At 40.4% G+C, this 22,752-nt stretch overlaps 1 protein-coding gene across 1 annotated transcript; it reads right to left on the reverse strand.

The window, feature by feature from the left end:
- Positions 1 to 319: 319 nt before the first annotated feature.
- Positions 320 to 22,472, reverse strand: LANCL1 (LanC like glutathione S-transferase 1). The gene is made up of 9 exons (XM_060782074.2): positions 22,303 to 22,472; positions 16,372 to 16,489; positions 10,245 to 10,452; positions 8,368 to 8,503; positions 6,224 to 6,370; positions 4,980 to 5,162; positions 4,368 to 4,544; positions 3,263 to 3,335; positions 320 to 1,798 (listed from the first exon to the last, which is right to left on the reverse strand). The coding sequence occupies exons 1-9, from the start codon at positions 22,381 to 22,383 to the stop codon at positions 1,722 to 1,724; spliced, it is 1,200 nt and encodes a 399-aa protein (XP_060638057.2). The 5' UTR covers positions 22,384 to 22,472; the 3' UTR covers positions 320 to 1,721.
- Between the last annotated feature and the right edge of the window lie 280 nt (positions 22,473 to 22,752).

Consider the following 22,752-nt stretch of genomic DNA (forward strand, 5'->3'; position numbering starts at 1 on the left):
TGCTGTGTTTTTCAGTGTTTTTATGAGTGATGATCACTCGTTGGCTTGATAGGTGTATTGTGCCCAAATTTGGTATTAATTTGTCCAGTGGTTTTTGAGTTATGCCAATCCCACAAACATACATTACACTTTTATTTATATAGATGATCTCTTATGGTTAAAGGCAAGGCACAACACACACACTGTAGGATTAATTTACGCAACATATTCATACCCTGGATACGGATCCTTGCATCCTCTATTCCTTAAAACAATATTTTGGTTTTCTTGCCCCATGGACGCTCTTTAGAAGGGAGGAAAAAACAAAAACAAAACGAAGTGTTTTCCAAAGCAGGTTTAATTGCTAAAGCCATGACACTCAGCAACAGCTAGATTAGCCACCTTGTGTTTCAACAGCTTCACTTTCATCTTCTGAACAATCAACGCTGAAATATTTTGTCAATGACAATGCATGCCTTCTCATAGTGCCTGCCTTATACAGCATATACTCAAACGTTTAATGCTGCTGTCTAAAAGAGATGGCCTACATTCTTGCAGTAGTGTCCTTTTTAGCTGCCCATTATAAGAAACACTGGAAGATCTAAAGTTGTATATGTTGCAACAGAATTTGGGAAAGTTTTGAACTAGTTGTGCCTTCTGGAAATGAACTGGAAAGAGTAAAGCAGTCATTTAAACTTTCATACGTGTCGTTTACCCTGGATGATATTTGGTGCTTATATAAATGGACATGAGAAGGAGACGTTGGAATTTGCAGTCATCCCCTTGAACATCTGCAGCCTGGATTAACCTTAGGCTGCTGACAAACAGGGAATGATGGATAGTCATTTATCAAAACATCTCACAGTACACTGCTGTGCTAGAGAGGATGCATTCACTTCGCAGATGAAAGGGAAAGCGTGGGACGATAGACCAGGATGTCCCAGATGCTTGTTGCATATGGACAGCCCCAGAGCTTAAAGCATTTGTGGAAGAGACATGGTAGTTCAAGTGTGAGAAGCTTGCTGAGTCCTGCTGCTGAAGCAAGCACCAGACAAGTGGGAACTTTTGCATAGAAAGCAAGAAGGTGAGAGCTTACATAGGACTTTGGTACATTCCTGTCAAAGTAGTCATTGCAACCTCATGAAGAGCCATCCAAAAGAATAAGATCTATATGTTTCTTAAAGAAGAATCTGTCCTAGTTACTACGAAAGAAAGTCAAAACAGTTGGGACTCCATATACATACAGTATCTCCCCTTTGCACCTTCCAAAAATACCCTCATATTAACCAAATGACAGCGCTATTAAAATGGCAGCAGTAGCCCAAACTGATAAATCTGTATTTAACAAGAAGAAAAAACCTCTTTCAAATCCAGATACATAAAATAGCAATACACTTGATATTTTTTAAAAGTGCCTTAACAAAATATGGTACATTTACCTGTGCAAAGAGTCAGTTTCATCTTCTGTACACTATGGCTAGAAATTATGAGCTCCTCCAAATGGTGCTGCAAATCCCACTGACACTACCTGAAGGGCCACCCTCCAATAAAAGGAATCAACTCAGAAAACTAAAACGAAGGTGACTAGCTTTTAATGGCATGTCAAAACCCGAAAAGAATGTAAAACGAGATCCTGAAAGATTTGGCTTTGCCAATAAATACATGAGATGATGGCCCATTTAATTTGACTCTTGAAAAATAAAATGCAACCGTTTCATGCCCAAAACTACTGAGTGTGGCATTTACAGTTCAAAAGCTGGGAACTTGGCCTTGTTGGGCACCAGTAGGTCAGCAAGGAAATATATTGTTCCAGCCATTCCTAAGAGAAAGACAGAAAATAGAAACAGTAAACAAACTAAACACAGAAAAATGACTGTTTATACTGATTAAATTTAGATTGGCTTATTAATCGGTTAATGTGAACAACATACTTAAACTCTTGTCCAAACAGGAATCGCCCTTTTCTCTGAGTAGGGTGGCAAAAAACATGAGCTAGTTCATCACATAGGAGCCCCCAGTGGTGAAATAGGTGAAACCCTTGTGCTGACTGAACTGCTGACCGAAAGGTCGGAGGTTCGAATCCGGGGAGTGGGGTGAGTGCCATCCCGTCAGCTCCAGCTTCTCATGCGGGGACATGAGAAAAGCCTCCCACAGGATGGCATCCCCTGGGCAATGTCTTTGCAGACGGCCAATTCTCTCCCACCAGAAGCGACTTGCAGTTTCTCAAGTAACTCCTGACACACAAAAAAAGTTTATCTCATAGCCACCATCCATTGTAATTATTCCTGTGGGAATTATGTATGCAATTTGGCATTGTTTTTCTTTGCTTTGTCCTTTACATCCTTTGCAATATACCCGTATGCATTACTCTTGATCTATCCAAGGGTCATATCAAAATCCATAGATGTGGCCCTCAAATCTGTCCTTGACTTACTCATGTTGTTGATGTCTATATGAGCATATGATTGCCTCTGTGGGCATGGAAAAGCAGACCAGGTGGGTCTAGCAAAGCCTATTTCTGGAGTCTTCCCCTTGGTTTGGCTGCATATGACCAAAGGCACAGGAAAAAGTCAAGCTGCTGCTTAAGAGAGGAGGATGTTTGCAGAAAACTCTAATGAAGACTCATGCAGCCCAGTGACTATGTAAGTGAAACAATCATTGTCCCAAATTCCACCTCTGCTATGAACTCACTTCAAGTGGCCTTTAGAAAAGCTCTTTTAAATCGACAATGTGGTCACGATGAAGGATGACTAGAAATCTATGTGCCTTACAACAACATGTTAAGTGCCATAATGTTTGCCATTGACTGGAAGATAAATGTGACTATCAAGACTTCATTGGACTGTATATCTTAGCAATCATGGTCAGCTTGCCCAGTTGTGAAGAATGCTGGGAGTTGCTGTCCAGCGTTGCACAGTGACCGACTCTTCTATAGAGTCAGTCAGCCTTTGTTGTACTAGGCTTGGCTCCTCTTGCACCACTACTTTAAACTGAAACAACAGTCAGTGATTCATTGGAGCTGAAACAAACAAGGGATGCAGCAGGTGTCATATCAACATTTGTTCCACACAGTTACATTGGAATTTGCCTACAGCTGCTCTATAGTGTTTTCCATGAACTACCATCCTCAAACTACAGTTCCACAACTGATTTGACCAGGTCATGTGTACATTTCTTTTCTGAAATTTTTTGCTAGGAGAACATATTCCACCTCACCATCACTAGTTATCTGTGATCAAAGAGAAACATTCACATGGGTGAAAGAAGAGGAAACCGAGATTACCTTCGAAGAGAGAAAACGGCGTGTCTGGTGTTCGACATCCATGCTGTCCATAACTCAAACACCATTCTGCAAACTAAACAAGGAAAAATTGAAACAAACTTGTTGCACATATTATAGGAAGTTCTTCTTTCAAAATTTACTTATAAGTAGAGAATACATTTTTATTTTATTTATTTATTTACCTTATTTATATCCCGCCTTTCTCTCCATGGGGACTCAAGGCGGATGACGATGCCACACTTTGGCCATAATTTAAAAAGCACAATACAATTTAAAAAGGTTGAAAAATAAAATATAATAAAGGCGACTGTTTTCCATAGATTGTCAATGTTCATCATCTGCAATTTAGATGTGTTCCAAATTCTTAAGAAATATTTTAAAGGTAGTTCAATCCATGACTCAAAACTCTTAGGACAGCCGGAGACTGCAAGGAGTAGGGGGATACTGAAAAGTTTTGAGCTAGCTGTAAAATAAATGTTTCAGCTGTTGTCTATATCAACAAATAACATAACACTGAAAATCATCAGGAGTGTTCAAACATTATCAGTCCCACCACCTTCAGATTTGGGAATGCAGGTGGACTTTTTCAGTAACAGCTCCTAGAGTCTGGAATTCTCTTTCTAGAGCAAATAAAATGCCAACTTCTTGCTCTTCTTCCATCTGCAGCCAAGGAGTTTTTTTCCAGACAGGTTTTTCGAACTTAATATTTTTAAAGAAAAATTTTAAGAGCATGCTTTATTGTTTTAAATCACACTGTATTAACTGTTTCAGGAGAAACAGAGCATATATGGTTAATAAATAATATTTTAAAAAGAGTATGCTTACATTATTTTCATATGGTGAATAGCTTAATCAGTTATATTGCAATTCATTGGTCACCTGTCATTATTACTTACATTTCTGTTGTTAGTCATCTGCCATTTACAATAATCAAGTGTTAGTACCAGTGTTTAGTTCCATGAAACTCAATGTCAAAATGACCTTGTTCCATCCCAGAATTGTTTTTAATGACTTCTCAGAAACTAAAGCCTGTTCTGCTCACGCCACACACATTCCTTCTTGCCTTTCCCGAAGCCTGCTCCTCTCTCTTGCAGCTTCTGCTCACCTTGCAAGCTCTGTAGAGATATTTCATGTCCTGAGTGAGATTGTAAAGTGTCAAGAAGGCATATGCGTTGCCAGCTGTACCATGACACAGACCGTAACCTTTCTTCAGCAGCCCCCACTGCCAGATCACTTCCGCACATTGCAAAGCATCGCTTAGGTACTTCTGTTCCCCAAATACCTGTAGAGAGAAGGAGCCCCGCTGTATAAGCAACTGTCCCTTGCATAAACAAAGGTTGGGACAGAAAAGTGTGTGAAGCTTATTTTTCTAATTAGCTCTTTCATCAAGGAGTGGCCTCCCTCACTTGGACAAGAGCACAATTTTGCCATTTACCCTCAAAGATTTTTGGAGTGATAAATGGAAGGAGCGCTGCCATTATTTAAGTTGCAACTGCCTGTCACCATTAGTCAGCCACCACAGAACAGGACACATGGCCAATCCTCTGAGCAATAAGAATGTCCCGCACTCAGGAGGCATAACGGGGACATCCCTGGGAATCATTTGTAAAAGTCTAATTTTAGCTGAGGAGGAAAAGTTACTGTATTTAAATATTATAACCTCCTTTAGGAATGGATGAGAGCCTACTCATGTCTCTCTTCCCAGTAAGCCACCTACCTTGTAGGCCTGGAGGAGCATGTAGATAACACCGGGAGCCCCGTGGCACCAATGGACAAGCAGGTCTCTGTTGTCTTCAATGCATGGGGGGTAATTGCCTGATGGGAACTTGAGCTGGCAGACAAAATCCACACTTGGCTTGACCTCGTTGTGTAGCTTTGCTTGACTCACTCCAAGGCCAGGCTGAGACAGACAGACAAACACTCTGTTACATCTGTGATAAGTGGAAACTTTGTTCAACAGTCAGGACTGGTTATAAAGCTATTAAAGGTGCCACTACTTTCCCAGCTCTTTCAGCCTTGGTGCAAGCTCAGGTTGCTCCATATATTATTGACCATGACTAATGGCCTATGTTATGGCTACATATTAAAAAGGATTACTGATGACCTCTTAAATACAGGGATTAATAAGGCACTGTATTTACTTGAGAATAATGCACCACTGACTGTAATGCACATCTCAATTTTTAAGGTGTGCATTACGGAAAAAAAAATTGCTTTCAGATGTAACATCAGGTGGTGGCGGCTACGAAAAGTGTGGTGGAAAGCTGCACCTTCCATCTGGCCTTCTCACCAATCTTTTCCCAGTCACTGCTTCCTCTCCCTTATGTGTCCCCAGCTGGGATCTCTTGTTCAACAGCGCAAGAGAGCTTAAGTGCATGATTCTATTGCACCATTGAATCTAATCAATTTGAGTAATTTACTCTCAAAAAGTAAGCATTAGACTTGAGTAAATATGGTAGCTAACAAAGACAACAAAACAACCAGCTCCAAAAATTCAGAAATAACAGCACCATGAAAAAGCATATTCTCCAGCAAATCTCCAGGAAGCGAGCAGTTAGGGAACCTGATGATCAAACAATGTGGCCATTCCAGAGCTAGGACACCATGACCAAGGAAATCCACCTTCTCCTGTCAAAAACCTCACTCTGGAAAATAGCTGCACACTGAACAGGTCTCTGAAGGGGAAGCAGGTGATCCAATCTTCCTGTCTATGTATTGCTTATCATTTCAAGTACCTCTAAAGTGACTGGAGTCATCAGCACTTCACTAGTAATTTGGCATAATGTACTCCGAGAAAGGAAACATTAGCAAAGGCTGTTACAGCTGGCCCTCTACAATTGTGGATCTGCGAATTGGACCATTATAGTGGTTGTGATGCCGGCTAAAAAATAGTCATGAGACCTCTTAAACTAGCAGCTGAGGCAGAATGGAGCCTTCTCAGTTCAACAGGAAGGTCCTCACCTGCATGAGATAGTAATAAATCCCAGCAAGGCCATGGGCTGCTCCTACGTAGTACTCCTGGTACCATTCATACATCAGTGGGCTCTTGGCTGTGAAGTTTCGCTTTTTAGCTAAGTTTTCGCCAGATGCCAAAACTGCCTCACAAACCTGAAATAAAAAAGAGATTAGAAGCAACAACATTAATTCATTTTTTCAATATTTTAAAAGATTTTAACAACAAAAAACACAAGCAGAAAAGCAACAATGAATAAATATATGAATACATAAACAAAGACATACTTATCCAACCATTAACTAATGATCATACATCTCTACTCTATCTGTAACTCTAAACCTACCAATCTATACATAAATTAGTTTTAAAAGTGGATTTCCAGCTTCTCTTTTGTTGGTCTCTCTATAAATTTAACATTTTTCTTACACTTTATATCCAGCAAATTGTTTACTTCTGCTTGTTTCAAGTGACAATCCCAACATTTTATGTCTCCAAACCTGTACATAAAGTCTTTCCTTTTCCCTCAGATATATAATGATAAAATGGTTTCCATTCTTCCAAGAACATGTTCATTGACGTATCCTCCAACATTGTTAATTTATCAATTTCTATGAATTACTACATCTTCACTGTCCAGACTTCTGGACAGCAACATTAATTCATAAGCCACTTTTTCCTTCATACAAGGGCTCAAAGCAATTCACAAAGATGAAAATATAAAGAAAAACATCAATTAAAAATACAGAGTTATTATTAAGATGCCATTGAACAACGTCCAGAACTATTTAAAACCCATTAAAAGACAGAAGATGAAAAGTCAGTGACCATGAAAATCCCATCACTCTCAATTCTTTAATTTTGTAGGAAGGGAAATGGGACAGAAGGAAAGCAAGGCAGAAGCCATCCTAGTCTCTTTCTTAGGAAGGAGTGCAAAAGCTTGGGAGTCGTCACCAGGAAAGCCCTCTCCCTTGCTCCCACCAAATCCGCATTGGAAAATGGTAGGACTGAAAAAAGGCCTTCTCTGAAGATGTAAGACGAAGGTGTCAAACTTCAGATGTTTGGGCCTCCAACTCCAAGAAGTCCTAACCAGCTTGACCAATTATGAGAGCTGAAGTCCAAAACTCCAGAAGAGCCACAGTTTTGACACCAGTGATCTAAGAGATTAGGCAGGTTCATACAGGATGCTATTAGGTCCTTCAGACAGCTTGAACATGAACTATATAAGTCTTTATCAGTCATAACTTGCACTTTGAATTGTGGATGGAAATGAACTGGCAGCCAGTGAAACCTTTGTGGTAAAGGAATTACATGTTCCCTGTAGACATCATGTGTTCCCCACCCCAAGCCACAAGGAAAGACAGGTAATAAATTATTGTTACTATTATTACTACAACTATCATCATCATCCCCAGTTAACAACTTGGCAGCCGGTCTTTTGGCCAACAACAGTTTCTGACACTTTTTCAAAGGAAGCTCCATATACAGAGCGCTATAGTAAATTAAACTGGATGCAGCCAAGGTGCGTGTTGTTGCGGCCAGTCCAACATCTCTAGAAATAGCTGGCTGGACGCTTCAACATTTTGCCAATGACACATTTTAAAAAAAACATTTTTAAAAGTGTATGTGGCCGCTATACCCTACAAATATTTTCTACAGTGGTAAAACCTCACAACATATGCCAGGTTTCTTGCTGTCCAAGAGGATCTCTCACAGTTAAGTGTAAATGAGCCACTGGCACATTTGGACGGCTAACAGAGAGCACTTTTTGCAATATGTATATCTAAAAGCCACAATTTGATTTTTTTAGCAGTTGGATATTTCTCCATTTGCTGGCTGGAATAGGAAATGTTGAGATATGTATTTCACTCATAGGTGTGAAGAACAAGCCTGTTTAGTGTAATTTTAACAGGTGTATTTGTTACATATCTTTAGAACACTTGAGCTTTGTCTTCACTTCAGTTGAGTAAACCCTACAACTTTGAAAAGGGGCTCAATACGTTCATTAGGTGGGCAGGGACATAAGGATAAGGCTGTCCAACGAGTTCATAACTGAAAGAATCTTTATTTTGCATGCTTACCAATAAACTGTATAACATAGAGGTTGGATGATCACAGTAGCATATGTATATGAAGAAAATGGACACTGTACCTGTTGGATATGGACCTGTGGAATCTTTTCCTCTCCAAAATGCTTATTCACAAAGAGCAAAGCATACAAATACCCCATACGGCCATACAGCATCTCATCAGGAACTCGTGCATCAAGTTTAGGCAGGTGTAACAAGCTTAAAAGAGAAACAGGTACATGAGCCTTCTGTAACTTAAAAATATTACACATTTCAGTTCTAGGCATGTAAATATCTTTTTTAAAATTTCGTACAATTCTGCAAAATATCAATTGATTGTAGCCTTAGTAGTTGTACATGTGTTGTATGATACATTCTAATTTCATTGAACAAGCTGTTTACATAGGTCTTTTTATAGGCATCTTTTAAAAAATTAACTATTTTTTTTAATATAAAAGACACCTGTGTTGTCCACCCTTCATCCTTCCCTCCGACCACATATTTATTCTATACTATTATCTTTAACCATACACACAGTTTCCTTAATTTCTTTAAGATGTTTGTGTTTGTTTCACCTTTTTTAACCCATTCCATACAAGTCATCAATTTGTTCTTTGTTTCTTTTATTTTAACTTCTTGTTATACCTTGTTATAATTTGAAATTGGACCTGATCATATACATAACTACTCCAATTTTCCATCATCCATTTCCCCCCATTTTCCACCCCATGCTATTTCTGCTTGCCCTGCCTGAATCATACTTTTGAACAATTCTTGTTCTTTTGCATTCGTTTTGGTATTGTCTATCCCTCCCATTAATAACATAGCTAAATCTACCTGTAGTGACACTTTAAATAATTTCTCCATCATTTTCTTTATCTTCTCCCAGAAGCATTCCCACCACATATGGGAGTACCATTCCTTATTTGTTCCACAGTGCCAACACATTGGACTTAATCCTTTTGACATGCATGACTGGGGATAATGGTAATTGCAACTCAATAACCCTGGTAGTTCTGAGGTTGGGAAAAGATTAAAGGGGATTTTCAAGTCAGGAATCCTACCCACAAGCCTTGTATCTGAATTCAAACCTCACTATCATGTCTAAATAGAACAATGCAGCCCATCAGATGTTACTGTATCACAACTCCCATCAGTTAGCCTTGATGTCTAATGATGAGTCCAGCATATTGGGGGGGGGGGGGCAAAAACAACATGTAGGGTCAGATTTGGCTCATGGGTCTTGAGTTTAACACATGTGGTCTGTATCTAGCTATTATTAAAGATAAAGAAGACCCTTTAGTTATGGGTCATATTCAGGCCCATACCAGAATTGGTCGCACCGTTTGCAACACTTGAAAAATAGTTCAAAACTGCATTATATTCAATTACGTATTGAGAACTGTAAGGTAAATTGTGTAAATATTTTGATAAATAAATTACATTGTACAAATATAAATATACACAGACATATATATATAAATACCTTATAAAAACTCTGCCTGTTTCCTCCTCCTTCAATAATCTCAGTATACGCTACATTGGCAACAAGCTACACTGGGTTTCTTCCAAGCTGACACAATGGAAAGCTGCATCTCCTCTATACGCTTGTGTTCCCATGAAAACAGAATTGCAGAGGCCTCTTTGTTTCCCTTCCACATATTCACCTTGCCTACACTTGATGATACCTTGGCCTATATCCCACACCACATGGGTGCAGCACCACCAGCTAAACAATCATTCTTCTCCCCATTTCTACTTGCAAGATCTGACTCTGGAGACCTTTGGCGAAGATCCTGGAGGAAGGTGGGAAGGACGGCTGCAACGGGAAACAGAGATGATCCTCTCTGTCCCAGTTTTCTGATGCAATACTCCATATGAAATTGAGACTGCTAAACTTATGCTGTTGAATGCCCAACTTGAGGAGAACCCATCCTCTCACACATTCCCAAGACATTACCGAGCAATGCAGTCTTCTGCCTGCTTGTCATTCTGCAGCTTGTGGTATACCACAGCAGCCACCGCCAAAGGTCCAGCATCCCCACATAAAAAGGTGATGGATCGCTTTGTTAGGCAGCCGAGGCTCTTCTTGACATACTCCTGAGCCATCTGAAGGAAGGACGAGTCTCCGTACACATCATACAGATGCAAGTATAGCAAAGCAATGCCTGAAAAAAGATTTAGGAAAAACAGAACACCACTCAGATTAATGCCTGGATGTTACGTAACTAAAATCCTGGCCTTCCAGAGTTCTAATCAAACACTCAAACCATGTGTTATTTAAATTTTTAAAAATAAAATTAGTGTTACAGTATTTTCATATATTATGAACATAGGTAAAGGTTTCCCCTTGATATTAAGTCTAGTCGTGTCTGACTTTGGGAGGTGGTGCTTATCTCCATTTCTAAGCTAAAGAGCCAGCGTAGTCCGTAGAAACCTTCAAGGTCATGTGGCCAACCTTCCCGCCAAAGCGGTACCTATTGATCTACCCACATTTTCATGTTTTCAAACTGTTAGGTTCATAGAAGCTGGGCCTAACAGCAGGAGCTTACCCTGCTCCCCAGATTCGCACTACCAACCTTTTGGTCAGCAAGTTCAACAGCTCAGTGGTTTAACCTGCTGCACCACCAGGGACTCCATCATGAACATAATATGTTGAAAAACTCAATAGTCTATTTCTGAGTTTTTTCAGCTAACAACACTTCCTTCCTTTGGACCATAAACGTGGGAGCAGAATTCAGTTAATCTGGAAATACCGGTACACAAAAGAATCTTGTATTATCTTAAAGACTGAGATAATGAAGTTGGTAGCATGATTTTTCATAGACTGAGTTTATTTCCTTAGATGCAATTGAGGAAGTAAATTCAAGCGGCATCTAAACTGTAAAATTAATGCAGTTGGACACCATTTTAACTGCCATAGGTTCAATGCTATGGAATCATTTTTTTACAAAGTCTTTAAGGCTTGGGTTGTTGTTGCTTTTTCCGGGCTATATGGCCATGTACTAGAGGCATTTTCTCCTGACGTTTCGCCTGCATCTATGGAAAGCATCCTCAAAGGTAGTGAGGTCTGTTGGAAGTAGGAAATGGGTTTATATATCTGTGGAATGACCATGGTGGGACAAAGGACTTTTGTCTGCTGGAGCCAGGTGTGAATGTTTCAACTGACCACCCTGATTAGCATTTGAAGGCCTGCCTGAGCCTGGGAAAATCTTTTGTTGAGAGGTGTTAAGATGTGCCTGGCTGTTTCCTTTGTTTAAACACTTTGGTTTGGTATGAGAGGCAAACCAGATCTAATTTATTTATTTATTTATTTACAGTATTTGTATACCGCTTTTCTCATCCTGAGGGAGACTTCAAATCCTGTCTCTGCTATGGACTTGTGAGCTTTGGGAAAGCTACACCAATATGAATGATAAATAAGCCACGCCATAAGGCTGGTGGGCATCATGCAGTTCTCCAAATGTTTTTGTGTATCTAGTGATAAGAAATGTGATTTAAAACACCTGAAAGACTCTCCAGTTCTCACCTCTGCCGTAAAGAATGGGTTGCAGGAAATCTAACTGGCAATTCACAATAATATTTTAAACAGATACTTAAAATATTCCCCAAAGCCCAGATAGGAACACTGATTCACCTGGGGTGGATATCAGAAATAGCAAGATCATTCCTCATAAATAGAGCTTTATGGAGCTTATGTTATGTTCAGCTGAAAGGCCATTGGTATAACTTCTTTCAAATAATTTGTCACAGGACACAAAACCCTGCTTGTTGGAAAACTGAACCAAAGACAGGTCTGCAGGCATCCTTAAACAATATAATGGGGCCCAGCGGCCTGCATCATTTCCAGATTTCTCATTTTATCTCTTGCAGTGTATTTCCATTTCATTAACAATTTGTAAGACAACACAGGTCTCTGCATTTAAGACTAAATTAAGAGAGCCGGTGTTGGCAGATTTCAATGCAGCTAAAAAAATGAAGAAAAAAAAAAGGAGCAGCCTTCAAAATTACTTTCCACTGTACTGGGGAGAGTTTTAAATTTAGATCATTTTCTCATTTTGCACGGGTAATCTCCAAAGCTTCACACCACAGATGATTCAATTCTCCATGTACATTACGGGCAAATTTCCATATCCTGGTGAAGTTAATAACCTTGTCTGTTCTCTAGGCATTCACAGTTTTAGCATTCCCAATGAGGGCAGTGCAGAGGCATGTTACCATTAGCCACATCTTCAAAAGGTGTGTACTTGGAACTATTCTTATGAAAAGAAAGCAGTCGTTTTCCTAGCACTGGTCTAACACACCACTGGTCAGGGGTGTGTAAATGGAAAGATGTCCACAGAAGAGAATAGCCCTTTGCACAGGAAGTGTAAGAACTGCCCTTGAACAACAATGTCTATATTTAAATCACATTTTTCCATACTCAATGTGTCAGGTTAAAACAAATTGGTTTGTTCATGAACTTTAACTAGTTACCAATTCATAAGTAAACCAGTTTTTTTAACCTGACTCATTTCGGGAGGGGGGGGGTTAAACCCTTAAAAGACCCCCACCCCCCACCCCCCAGTTATGGGCCGGTCATGGTCTCATTTTAACATGAAACATTATTTTCTGTGTTAAAATGCTTGACAAACTATGTTTTACTACTTTCTACCATTAACAATTCTGGAAGTTCAACTAAAAGAACTTGCTTTAAAAGACTACTTTAAAAAACTGATTATAATAAGCTTTGACATGATTTATATCTTCCAATAAAACACTAATTTGTTTTACTAATTATTCCTATTAGAACTGAATATATGTAGGCTATACATAATAAAACATGCAAAGTACTCTCAGAGATAGATAAAAGAAGAATAAGTCAATGTTAAGCATTAGTTCTACTTTTCAACATTTAACTCAAGTTCTTTTGGTTGAACTTATGTTAACTGAAGGATTTGTTTCTGAATAGCATTAGTTGCACTATAAAATAAAGTGAATCAGTGTCTGGACGATCTAGAGCAGGGGTTCTCAAACTTTTTAAACAGAGAGCCAGGTCACAGTCCCTCAAACTGTTGAAGGGCCGGATTATAATTTGGAAAAAAACTAGAATGAATTCCTATGCACACTGCACATATCTTATTTGTCGTGCAAAAAACCCCCACTTAAAAACAATACAATAATTAAAATGAAGAACAATTTTAACAAATATAAGCTTACTAGTATTTCAATGGGAAGTGTAGGCCTGCTTTTGGCTGACGAGATAGGATTGATGTTGTTGTTGTGTGCTTTCAAGTAATTTCAGACTTAGGTTGACTCTGAGTCAGGGTCGGGTAAATGACCTCGGAGGGCCGTATCCGGCCCCCAGGCCTTAGTTTGAGGATCCCTGATCTAGAGATTCCTAAGACCTTATCATATTAGGAAATATTTATTTACTTATTATTATTTACTTTGCTTATATACCGCTGTATCTCAAGCCCGAAGGCGACTCACAGCGGTTCACAAACAGTAAAAACAGTAGAAACAGCAGTGGTTCCATACAACATATAACAATTGACTTAACACATTATCCATAAATTACCAATAAGCAATTACAATGCACAATTATTACAAAAAACAACCGTACCCAATCTTCTCATCATCCAAGCGTAGTCCAGGTTCGTCGTCCATTGTTCCATTCCTATGTTCCATTACCAGATTGCACTAAATTACTCAAACGCCTGCACAAACATCCAGGTCTTCACCTTTTTGCGGAATACCATTAGAGATGGTGCTAGTCTAATGTCCGTAGGAAGGGCGTTCCACAGCCGAGAAGCCACCACTGAGAAGGCCCTATCTCTCATCCCCGCCAGCCGAGCTTGAGAAGCAGGCGGGATCGAGAGCAGGGTCTCCCCGGAAGATCTCAAAGTCCTGGTGGGTTCATAGGCAGAGATGCGGTCAGATAGGTAGCTTGGGCCGGAACCGTTTAGGGCTTTAAAGGCCAACGCCAGCACTTTGAATTCAGCCCGGTAGCAGATCGGTAGCCAGTGGAGTTGGCGCAACAGGGGGGTTGTATGCTCCCTGCGCTCTGCTCCTGTTAAAATCATGGCTGCTGAAATACTCCATTTTTGAGACTGAGAATTATTTCAGACAGGTCCCATTATATGACGTTTATCCCATCCAGTCAGTATTCCGTTGGAAGCTGTGTGCAAAGTGTCGCAAACACGGATTATTTGCAGACGGAATTCTAATTGTGTTTTTTGAAACTACGGATTCTTCTGTTGCTGAAGCACTCTTTTTGTGTGTAATAGGAAAACCTGTATGCACCCCATTAGCAATGATACTTTTTAAAAGGTCATAGAGTGATGAAGGGGGTGTTTTGAATGGATTGGGAGGAGCCAGCCTTCCATGGTTTAATCAGCCAAATCCTTTTCAAATCATAAGAATAGTAATAATCAGGTGTGACGAGGAGAGTATGCATCCTGTCTCAATACAGTATGCATCCAGTCCTAAAAAAACATGGGGTGCATACTGATGTAAACGGATTATATCCCAATGTGATAAAGTTGCTAGGCAGAACATATTAAACAAATTGGCAAATCATCAAATCTGCAAAAGTGAAACCTGCAAATGTGGAGGACTGACTGCAATTAGTTTGAGTCAAAAGGAGCAAGTATAAACAGAGACACACAATATGTCCCAGCTATAATTTAATATTTTACCAAGAGAGAAGAGTAACAAGACATCAAACTATCTTCATTTAATATGCAAATAGGGTTTGCCACCTACAAGCTAATTTTGGCAGCAAACTATGCAGAAGGAACAGTTTCATATGTAAATATTTAGGTTTCTTCCCTTAAGCAAACATTCAATTTTCTGTATTGTCGAAGGCTTTCATGGCCGGAATCACTCAGTTCTTGTGGGTTTTTTCGGGCTATATGGCCATGTTCTAGAGGCATTTCTCCTGGCGTTTCGCCTGCATCTATGGCAAGCTTCCTCAGAGGGTGAGGTCTGCTGGAGCTGGGAAAAAAAGATATATAAACCCCTTTTTTTCCAGCTCCAGCAGACCTCACCCTCTGAGGAAGCTTGCCATAGATGCAGGCGAAACGTCAGGAGAAATGCCTCTAGAACATGGCCATATAGCCCGAAAAAACCCACAAGAATTGAATTCAATTTTCTGCTTTAGAGATAAAAAATGATCCAGTCTAATAATTCCTAATTGTTGCATAAAGCAAAGACAGTAATATGTAATATTGTATGTTTTACTGCAGTCAACAAAAAAGAAGGATTAGACTTGGATAGCTTTACAAAAACCTTATTTTACCGGACTCAGCATAGTTTGAGGCTCAAACGTTTCAAGCATCTTAATTAAAGATGTAACAGCAGACGTTCTTTAGTAGGTTACATTAGCCCTTACAAAAGCCTCTTAAATTTCTTCTTCAGGACTGTGAGGAACTAGGAAAGGAGAGGAGTGGGCAAAATTAGCACCAAATAGAGGTGGTAAGGATACATAAGAAACAGAGCAAGAAATAAAAACAGGGTTTCCTGAAAAAATGAAATGGGCCCTTTTTTTCTTAATTTTTCACCAAGGATGCTTCCTCTCTATATTGTCAACAAATAGCACACTTCTCTGGCAAATGTCACTTGCATTTCCTCATTTTTTAAACAGTACAGCTTTCTACCTTTCAAACTTCCTGATGGGAAATGAGAGACCCAGTAAACCAAAAGCCAAGGCCATCATCACTGGCTCTTGGTGGTACTAGGTGCTCCTGACAATTACTACTTATTCTTTTTCTTCTTCTTCTTCGGCGATCCCTCGTTGTCCAAGTAGGATAGTCTTCCAGGGTCAGTGTACTGGCGGTGGGTCCGTAGGTGACTGTGGAGCCCTATCTGAGTCCACACTGCCATATAATCAGTGTGGATTTTATCTTCATGTCCACTCAGCATTTCCTAAATCAAGGAGTGGGAGCGTGCAGGTCTCCAGATTTAACAGATGAAAACTGTAGCCCTACATCTGAAGGCCAACAAATTCTCCATTCCTGATCTAAGTCTTTGTGGGCAAAGACATACAGTTTAGCTGAATGACAGATGCATTAAATTCACATATCTTTGTAGATCCATCATCCTACCTGCCCAGCCTGTATAGCCAGTGCAATCTCTGGGGTCTGCAGATTTAAGCCCCCTTTCCATCTGTTGCAGAAGCTCTCTGATCTTATTGTTCAGGTGTTGTGTGAACTCAGGAGTCAGCTGTGGGTGGGAATAGAAAAACCATTGTTACGTTTCAGATGACAGACTGCGGTTTACTAAATTGCAGCAAAAGAGCTTGGCAATGCATACGATGCTTTAAAATGCTCAGCACTTTCAAAAGAGTGAGTTGGATCTCCTTCGGATAGCTCAAGGAAACAAAGAACTGCTTGCTCAGGAAGCAATAACCAAAAGAGGGATACAAAATCAAAATCCCCAATCACCCTAAGACAGGACTCTAACTGATTTAAGTCTGCTTTTCTTTCAATTATCTATGTTTATAAACCTAGTTTTAAATATTTAAGGCCGTATTCCCCCAAGGGTACCTAGGTTACCTATACCTTCATTACTTTCAGGCTACAGCACTGCTGTTTCCCACCCCCCCTCCCCCACGGGACCTCAGAGGCTAAAGTTTTCAGTGGTACTTTCTGCTAGTTGGCTGCAGTTCGACAAAAAGGATGGAAATAGCACATTACGATGCTGCTTGATAGCCCATGCTGACTCACCAGAAATCAACTGCAGGACAAACCTACTGCAAGACCAGAGGTATCATGGGCACATCAGTGACAAGCTCAAGAGTGCAAATTTTGTCAGGCATGGCCCAAGGAATCAGGGCCTATCACTGAGAAAGTTTACTATGTCTAAGCATTTAGGAACATTGGGTTGTTGTAGGTTTTTCCGGTCTATATGGCCATGTTCTGGAGGCAATTTTTCTCCTAAATGTTCTCCATTTAGGAACATGTTTCCGTTCTTCATACTTCCAGTATTTACTGTCACATACACTGAAGCAAAATTGTGCTGCTGTGTAAAATAATTTGGTAAATAGAAGATTACTCTACAGGGCTTTTTTTTAAAAAGAAGGGAAGGTTTCATATATATGCTGAAAAGAACAAATGGTAGCCAAGAAGCCAGTTGGAGAGCTGAGCTTAACAGGAAAACATCTGCAAAAGGTGCCGAGAGGCTGGGGCATATTGCAGATGCTTGGCTTCCCTTTGCCACTATATTTCAATTCCGATAAACACAACTGATGTTGAAGTAGATTATTTTTGGATGGTCTAAATGCATGCACACATATTTCCGTATTCATAGAAGAGAGAAACGTCAGAGGAAAAGTAAAAGAAAAACCCAAATCACATGCAGATGGTGTAGGATGAAGGGCACCCTGTGATCTGCATTTCATTCCTCCCATCACAGTTTGGGGAAATGGACTTTTCTGATTTTAAGATGGGGAGCAGAGATTAAGAAGCCGATTTGCCTACGAGACCAAATCAATTCTTAATTCAAGCCCTTGCATACTGTCCATAAGATTTGTTCTTGTGTGCTTTCAAGTCATTTCTGACTTTTGACCACCCTATTATATGGTATTCTTGGGCTTTTTTCAGACAGGGTTTGCCCTTGCCTTCCTCTGAGGCTCAGAGCATGTCACCCAACGGGTTTCCATGGCTGAGTAGTGATCCAAACACTGCTCTCCCAGTGTTCTTGTCCAGCACTGGGACTGCGGCGCAGCTGGCTGGGAGTCAGCTGCATTAACATCACTACTGACCCAAAGGTCATGAGTTCGAAGCTAGCTCGGGTCGGAGTGAGCTTCCGACCAAAATTGTTAGCTTGTTGTTGCCTTTGCAGCCCGAAAGACAGTTGCAACTGTCAAGTAGGAAATGTAGGTACCATTTATCTGGGGAGGCTAATTTAAATGATTTACGAGGCCATAAAAACCTCCAGGAAGTATGCAAACAATGAGGAAGTGTCAGTGGTGGCCAGAAGCTGGAATATTAAATAGCTTCTGAGTGTCTGTCTATATATGTTGTGTGTCTATGGCAGTGAATGTTTGCCATGTATATGTACACTGTAATCCGCCTTGAGTCCCCTGCAGGGTGAGAAAGGCAAAATATAAATACTATAAATAAAATAAATAAATAAATATTCAAGCTATTACAATTTGTTGGATTGTTCTCAAGGTAGCATATTTCAAACTAAGGGTTAAGCTTGAAGTCCCTATGAAATTCTGTACAACTAAAACCATAATATTACATGCTATATTATTCTGCATACACTGATATTGCATATTTAACATATAATGGGATTTGTCCAGAATTTAGCTAGGCTTCCCACTTGGCATCTTAGGTAGTATATGAAAATGCCTGGACATCATATCTGTTTACAAAATGTCTAAGGTGTTCTCTCTAGTCCCTCAGCAGATATTAAAACAGCAAAAGCAAATGTATGACTGTGCTGGTGGAATAGGAAAGAGAACGCATTCATTGCATTTGGGAAAATGCCTTTGAATCAAACTTATGTGTGGGATCAGATGCACACTAATATTATTAGGAGTCCTAAAATCAGCACCAATAGATTCCCAATCCAACTCTGGTTTGCCAAATAAGAACTGTCCAAAATTAGTGCTTCTTTTGCATTGACTTTCAATGTCTGTTATATATAAAAGTTCAGGATTCCCGGTCATCAATCCAATAAACGTTATGCCCAATTAAAGCACTTTCTATGACTTTTGGATATCAAGAATAATACACAACTTTGAATAATGAAGTGCTGTGAAATTGTCCCTGAGTCCCTTTATGCTTACATTTGTGGGAGTCATAAAGACTTTACATAGCATTCACCACCAAGGAAAAAATAATTCTGCCATGGAAACATAGATTTATCTCAGGGGAAAAAATGAGGTGTGACTCTGAACGCATCTTGCCTTAGGGAAGTTCCTAGCTTTCTTGGACATGTTTTTATGCCACACCTTTCAGCAAAGGTGAGTCAGGTCTTCTCATCTTGACTTTTTAGTTATCACTGTAAATCTGAAATGCAAAAGGGTATAGCCCATATACTCAGGTTCCTCCTACACTGTCATATAATCTAGATCATCCAAGAAGATAACCCATATTATCAGCTTTGAACTGATTATGAGAGTCTACACTGCCATATACTCCAGTTCAAAGCAGGTAATCCGTGTAGAAGAGGCCTGAGATGATGGTCCTCTGTGTAACTTAGTGAGGAAATATATGCATGTGGTACAAAGAGGTGAGAAAAAGTTGTCTGATATTGTCCCAGGGAGCCACAGCCAGAGAAGGTTTAACGCAATGCTCCCCATCAATACAAGCAAACATGTCCATGGCTTCCCAGGATTGCTTCTCAGGACCTTGTCACACTTCTTAATAATAACCTGACGATTCTATTTTGATGCTCTGCAACATCCTATGGGGTTTTAAGTTTATTCAGAGATATGAAAGAGCTGCTCAGCTGGAGGTCGCAAAGGCCTCTCACTCAACTGTCAATCCCAGGATTTCACAGGATGTCTCTATGGCGGGTTCAAATAGAATCACACTGGTATAACAGAGTTGTCTTGATGAGTCTTCAATAACTGATCCTACCTTTCCCTCTTTCCTATATTTTCCCCTTAAACCTCAGCCTGGAACTCCATTCCTCTAATCTAAAAACTGAAGTGGAACATGAGCTTGACTTTAAACCATGCAGCAAAAAATAAATCAGTACTCTGTATCCATTGATTCTTCGTCCATGCTCCTCACCATCCAAGATTCGCATGTATCCCAAAAGCAAGCCTGATTTTGCTACTTTGGATAAGGGATGCCATTTTGGTATGTCATTATATATAATGGGACTACAGCACCCATGGATTTCAGCATCCATAGGGGTCATGAAACCAACCCGCAGAGGATACCAAGGGCCTGCTATCCTCACATTATCTCTATTATTATGACCTCTATTATCATTATTTCCTCTATTATTATTATTATTATTATTATTCTCTATTTATTATTATCGCTATCATGGTTATTATATCTATTAATATATTATTATCATCTCTGTTTAACCCACGGTGGCACATTGGGTTAAAGCACTGAGCTACTGAACTTGTTGACTGAAAGGTCGCAGGTTTGAATCTGGGGAACGGCGTGAGCTCCTGCTGTTAGTCCCAGCTTCTGCCAATCTAGCAGTTCAAAAACATACAAATGTGAGTAGATCAATAGATACCACTCTGGCAGGAAGGTAATAGTGCTCCATGCAGTCATGCCGGCCACATGACCTTGGAGGTGTCTACGGACAACGGCGGCACTTCGTCTTAGAAATGCAGATAAGCACCAACCCCCAGAGTCAGACACGACTGGACTTAATGTCAGGGGAAAACCTTTACCTTTACTTTACCTATTTATTATTACTTCTGTTATCATTATGTCCTCTATTATTACTATATTATCTCTATTTATTACCTCTATTATCATAGATCTCACAATACCTTTTTCTAGATAACTCACAATATCTCTTCCCCCCCCCCCCCAATTAACCCACACTATCTTAACAATTTGATAACGCTTTTCTGTCCATTTTTGAAGATATTGAGCACCCCAGATTATCTGCTTTGAATGGGATTTGATAGCAGTGTAGAAGGGGCCAGAGACTGAGGGCGCATCTCTCTCTACATGGAAGAATGGATGCAGTTTAACATCACGTGAACTGCCACAGCTCAGTGCAGTTGGATTATGTTGTTATGGATTTTAACTGTTTTTTTAAAATACCAGTGATATTTAATTCTGTTGAAATGTTTGTATATTTGTAGATTTTAAATCGCATTGAAATTCTTTCAGTGTAAACTGCTTTGAGTCTCCTGGAGAGAAAAAGTAGGGTATAAACAAATATAATAATAGTAATAATAATTGTGGGTGTTGTAGTTTTACTAGGTCTTCAGCCTTCTCTGATTAAGGCCCTTTCTACACTGCCATGTAATCCTGTTTATCAAAGCAGATAATCCAGATTATCTGCTTTGATCTGGATTATATTAATCTACACTGCCAGATAATCTGGATTTTATATGGCAGGGTAGAAAGGGGCATGAAATGATTCAGAATTCCAAAGCCTTGAGCCTTGGCAGTAAAAGTGGTGTCAAACTGCATTTATTTTTCAGTGTAAGAGCATCCTAGTCCCCCTTCTACACTGCCATATAACCCAGATTATCAAAGCATATAATCCACATGATCTGCTTTGAATTGGGTTATCTGAGGCCCCTTCCACGCAGCTGTATAAAAACCCACATTTTCCTGCTTTGAACTGGGTTATATGGCTGTGTGGAAGAGCCCTTAGATAATCAATTTCAAAGCAGAGATTGTGGGATTTCCTGCCTTGATATTCTGGGTTATATGGCTGTGTGGAAGGGCCCTTAGATAATCAATTTCAAAGCAGATATTGTGGGAATCCTTGCCTTGATATTCTGGGATACAGGGCTGTGTGGAAAGGCCCTCAGATAATCAATTTCAAAGCAGATATTCTGGGATATAGGGCTGTGTGGAAGGGCCATTAGACAATCAATTTCAAAGCAGTTATTGTGGGATTTCCTGCCTTGATATTCTGGGATTATATGGCTGTGTGGAAGGGCCCTGAGACTACATTGCCATATAATCCAGGGTGCTTCCACACAGCCCTATAACCCAGAATATCAACACAGATCTTCCACCATATCTGCTCCAAACTGGATTATCTGAGTTCACATTGCCATATAAACAGAAAGCGTGGTATTTTATTCAGCTGTCTGGAAGGGGCCCCAGAACAAAGCACCTAATCTGGAGTGGATATGGCAGTGCAGAAGGGACTTGAGAGACAGCCATGGTTACATAAACTGCCTATTTACTTTCTGAGGCCATTCAAAACGCAGCCAAGCCCACTGGCCTTCCAACTGAACAACTGACGTTCTAGATGAAGCGGGTTTGGCCTTTCCCAGCTCATCCCAGCCTGGCAGTAAAGGGATGCTCCTCTTTCCCTCTCACTCCCTTTGGCAGAAGAGAAGGCAGGGCCGGACTCACCCTCCCGGAGGAGTCAAAGTATCCCGCGGCCAGGGACTTGTCATAGTCGGCAAAGGGGTTCGGGAAGGCCCGCTGGGCCATGGTGCCCGCCGACACACCTGCGGGGAAGAAGCGAGGCAATGATAACAAGGCAGGGAGGGAGGGAGGGAGGGAGGGAGGGAGGGAGGGAGGGAGGGAGGGAAGGGGGAAAGCCCTGTGCTTCCGGAAAGGCTCCTTCCTGCGCGCGTGCCTTCCCTCCCAACCAATCCCTGCCCTCTCTCCCGAAGCCCCTCCTCCGGCGTCGCCTTAAAGTGAGAGCCGGGCTTTGCGCCTCCCAATTATCATCATCATCATCATCATCATCATCATACTACTACATTTATACTTAGGCGATCCCTCGTAGTCCAAGGATGATGGTCCTCCAAGTGTAGTGTCCCGGCGGTGGGTCTGTAGGTGACTGTGGAGCCCTAT

This window comes from Anolis sagrei, chromosome 1 (genome assembly GCF_037176765.1).
Source record: "Anolis sagrei isolate rAnoSag1 chromosome 1, rAnoSag1.mat, whole genome shotgun sequence".
NCBI lineage: Eukaryota > Metazoa > Chordata > Lepidosauria > Squamata > Dactyloidae > Anolis > Anolis sagrei.

Coding starts and splice junctions, on each gene's coding strand:
- LANCL1 (XM_060782074.2), bottom strand. CDS start 22,383: ATGGCCCAGCGGGCCTTCCCGAACCCCTTTGCCGACTATGACAAGTCC. Junction 8,504..10,244: donor GCAGAAGACTGCATTGCTCG/GTAATGTCTTGG, acceptor TTCTCTTTTAAG/CTTGTTACACCTGCCTAAAC. Junction 6,371..8,367: donor CACAGGTCCATATCCAACAG/GTACAGTGTCCA, acceptor TTTTTATTTCAG/GTTTGTGAGGCAGTTTTGGC.